Consider the following 4702-nt stretch of genomic DNA (forward strand, 5'->3'; position numbering starts at 1 on the left):
TACGTATTAAGATAGTCATGTGAGGTCAATGCAACATAGAGGGGCAGAGATATGACAATAATTCGTCTTTTAGTAATCTCGTAGAACAAACCATGTCCCATATCGTCATCTTGATTAATGTTATTATACACCGTCGCCGTAACGCCATAAGTTACAGCGTGTCGTAATTTTGCGGTATTTTACGGGATATTTTCATCCTACCATATTGGGAAATGTGAATTCCAAATATGGAATGATTACGCGCGTAAGCGTTCTCTAATAATAAAAACAAACATGGCTGCCACCAGGGTTTGACCGGAATCCACACAAAGAATTTCGCTGATTCTGTTCTGAACTTTTCGGCATTCCCATGATGTATCATTGGGAGGAAAAAAAATGTATAATAATAAGGTTATTACGAGGATACCGCAAAGTATGCACTCAGACAGTACGCCGTTGCATTGGAACAAAAGTAGCACAGTACAGGCTTGTTGGTCAGTGTATCCAGGGTTTGCTCAGGCTCACAACGTAGTGTTTCGTCCGGGTGATATAAATGTGTGCTGTACAAACTGTCGTCATCTAAGATTTTCTGTGAATGACAATTCTCGTCATGACATTGACATTGGAATTCAGTATTTAAAGTTATAAGTATGTATTCCGAAATGAATTACACACTTACACACTGATATGCTTTCTGTTCAATGCTGTAGCACAATGACTGAACCCCTGACGCGTCAACCACAACCACAGGTAAAGTACACTCGTTCTTTTCGATAATTTTCAACTTTGCTCCCGAAGTCCTTGCACATCGGAGTCTCTGAAGACTTTCGTATGCACCATCCCCATAAAACGCGCCCTCCAGCGACGGAGCGCTACTGTGACGTCAAAATGACATATATTGATGAAGGCAACGTCGTTTTAGTCGACAAATGTGTGTGATCGTGTTTGTCATCGGGAATATGGTAAAATCTCTCAAAAACATAATTTTCATTAACGAACAACCACAAATCAAAGCGAAATCGACGCTTTGAACGTCCTTCGAGTCACGTCAAAAGGGCTAGTCGCTAGATGACGCAATTATAGAAAAAGATCACGGTACAAACTGAAACAATTGTGTCAGTGGGCTAGGTCAAATGTTATTTCTTTTTTTATTTTTAAAAATGTTAATGCAAGAGATGCATTTCAAACTTTTTTATTTATTGTAATGCCGGAATAAGTCTTACATAGGTTAAGTAGATTTTTAACGAAGATCAGCCGACAGACTGATGACTGATGTGTCACATCTAGACGGAGTACTGTACTGGGTCAACTTTCAAGCTACTACAAAGTACCAGTATTCCAGTACTAGTGTGGTTGAATCAGACTAATGTTTAAGTTTAAGTTTTAAACATGACACAGACGGGTGGAAGCAATGTCATTCAAAGCGACACATGCGTTTGTAAAGTCGTCTATTTCATCCATTTGCGTCACGGAAGCGTTTCGACGTTAGAGGGCGTATATCACATGTTAGTGCCACACGGGACAATCCTTCAACTATTTAGCTAACATTTACTGTTATATAAAACAACTAAGTCTTAAACATGACATAGAAGGGTGGACGCGATATCATCCAAAGCGGGTACTGAATACAAATCCATTGGTTATTGTTCGTCTTTCAGGTTGTCGTTGTTCAAGCAAAGACATCAGGACGAAAAGCCAGGAATTGGCACATCGGTTTGTTGCAATGCTGTGACAATAAGAGGATATGTAAGTTACTGCTTTTCTCGTATTTTGTTCTTTTTTTATTTCTAATTGGCATAAATAAAGACAAAGTGTATACCTACTAGTATGTAAAAAATACCACATTGAACTCAACTTCTACTGACATGCATTTATGTCGAGCAAAATTTACGGTTTACATGGCAACGAACAGCTTATTAACATTAAAACTGTGCTACTGTGCTTATTCTCTGGGTGGACATCCGCCTGGCAACAATCATCGGTGAAAAAACACACGAAAACTCACAGGGAATTATACTTTGGGATAGTTGTTGAGACTTTCCTGAACAGTGTAAAAAGACTGTGTGCAACATATATAAATTTAGTTGCTCTGAATTATCCTAAAGTTGTAGTTTGTGCTGTTTCCTTGATTTTAGCTGTTTTCACACAGTAGCTCACGTACACCCCCCCTATAGGAATACGTGGTACAGTGGCGCGCATCCAAGCAACGCCGGCGTGGAACATCATGTGACGTAGCTCCGCCCCGAGAACAATAAATAAGCTTTGAAATGATCGAGTACCCATAATTTTACAACAACAAAAAATTATTTGTATAGTTTTCAAAATTAAATATTAAACAATCATTACAGATGTTGAAAATCCAAAAAATGACGCAGATACAATTCTATTAGAATATTATATAACTCTATACAGATGACTGCACACTCTGAATGTATCAATCCGCTATTTTAAGCTAGTATTCGCTAAAACTCCAATCACAAACCTAAGGCAATGGACAATTATTCTAGTTTCATATTAAATGAACATTCTGAAAGATAAACATACCATCCATACCATCCGTTAGCAAAACTCTATTTCATCCCCATGTGTCTTGATACACAATGTAACCGTGGAGTCAAACCTAGATGTCTGAATACTGTAAAATGGGTTATTTTTGCTTGGAATAAATTTTCGCTCGCTCACGTGTTCTGTCATAATTTCTAAACCTATATAACGCCATCCAGGCTCCTAATACATAGTTTAGAGTTTGAACAACAAATACGCGGAAGTGGATGCACTATGAATTAAAATAAATTAGTAGTATGAACACGTTTCTTAAATATATACATTGTCGAGTTTAAAAGCCGGTAGTCGTCGCACCACGCATGCGCGAGATATGGGTCTCATATGAACAAAGATGACGACTTTGACTGTTACGTAGAGTACAAACTGAAATGTTGCCAAGCCTTAACTAGGTAATTTATTTGATGCTTGGAACGTATCGAAGTAGCACCGGTGGTAATAAGTTCACATTCACGTACTTGTGACTTCCATTAGAAGAGCGCATTGGATTGTGATAAAATAAATGTTTAACATCGCGCATGCGCAGCGCGAAGACCATCGCCCTTTAACTATCTGGTGAATATTTATTATCAGGTTTGTGTGGTGCATTCTGTTACCCGTGTCTGCTTGCGAGAACCGCCGGGAAACTGGGAGAAGCTTGTTGTCTGCCGATGATGGCGCCCTGTTGTGTGGGAACGCCGCTACGAATGAAGTTACGAATGCTGACCACAACCAAGGTGGGACAACTATACCGTTTTCATCGAATAATTCTTCGGAATTATTCTTTATTGTGTATCTACAGGAACAATTATCATCACATGTAGTCATTATCACATTTCCTACCTTTTCAAATTCGTGAATGTTACCATTTCTGTCGTTGTTGGCGTAACGACCATAATGAGCACCGCCTGGCTTTCTGTCACATACGAGAGAACTCCTACAATTACAGTGTCCATAACCTCGTCTTATTTTGAGTAACATTTTGTGAACGCACATTGACTAATATATCTACTATCTTTATCGTATGATTGACATCGGAAAATACACCTTCCTAAAAATTGCGCCCTCTAGTGACAATGCCAGTGAGAATGACATAGTTGAGAAATAAACTTCAATCAAAGCATATACCTAAGCAACAATCTTGTTTGTGTGTGTGTTTTTTTTGTTCATCTGTTTGATTTTTGACACAATATACTGATTATAATTAAATTCGCGCTTATATGCCAACCGCCTGTGTATATCCTTCTAAAATCAGCGATGTATTTGCGCCCTTCAAAAACGACATAACTAAGCAAGTATGATTTTATTTTAAGACTTGCAAATTGCGTTTGCCGTTTGTCAATTGCTCAAAAAATGATTTTCACTGATTATTAGTAACATTATTTGTTCACATTGGTTCAATGCAGGGCTCATTGTTAGGTGACTGCTGTGCCTTCACGTGGTGTGCACCTTGCGCTGCCTGCCAACTGGAGAAGGAAGTCCGAACACTCAACGGTCAGGGAGTAGTCCTGGACAATTAAAGATGCGTCTCATTCACCTTATTTGGGTATACTGTGACCCCTTGACCTATCACGTTTTTAATTTCATGTCATATTCTTTGTACTTGTCTGTTACGGAAAACCAGGCAGCCCCGTATAACATTATCACGTATGTTACAGAGTCACTATTGGTAGTCAATGGACGACCTTCGATCATTACTTAGAAAGCGATACACGTAGCTAATGAACGTAGTCCTCAGTACTCAGTAATTATTCACTTTAACCAGGAGTTTCGGGCAAAGAACATTTACCAACAGTACATTTACCCGGCCGGCGAGCCGAGCGTTCGGAATTTCCCAACACATCTGGTTGTTTTGAATAACAAGCAACGACCACGATTGCCAATTACCTGTTTGAGTTTTATTATATTTGTTTGTTTAACAGTCAAGTAATCAAGTTTAACATTGCGTAGGTCTATTAATCTCTTAATATGTATTTTCCAAATAACTTTGTCAATTTGTTTATAAAATATGGTACTTGTATTATATTTTTTTTTCTCTTAAATTCATTATTTTGAATTACAGAATATGTTTTTTTACTTTATGACCGTGTAATATTTTAAGTGTATGCCGTCACGCAAAAAAACACCTGGAATAGAAAACACAGGTGTTAAGTGCTAGCACGTTCGTATTATTGATTAAATT

General features: G+C 38.2%; 1 protein-coding gene across 1 annotated transcript; it reads left to right on the forward strand.

Moving 5' to 3' along the window:
* Positions 1–693: 693 nt before the first annotated feature.
* On the forward strand, positions 694–4040 carry LOC102803872 (cornifelin-like). Its single transcript, XM_006812489.2, has 4 exons — positions 694–729; positions 1638–1725; positions 3115–3257; positions 3927–4040. The coding sequence occupies exons 1-4, from the start codon at positions 694–696 to the stop codon at positions 4038–4040; spliced, it is 381 nt and encodes a 126-aa protein (XP_006812552.1).
* Positions 4041–4702: the final 662 nt, after the last annotated feature.

The sequence above is a fragment of the Saccoglossus kowalevskii genome, chromosome 12, assembly GCF_978046115.1.
Source record: "Saccoglossus kowalevskii chromosome 12, keSacKowa6.1, whole genome shotgun sequence".
Lineage (NCBI taxonomy): Eukaryota > Metazoa > Hemichordata > Enteropneusta > Harrimaniidae > Saccoglossus > Saccoglossus kowalevskii.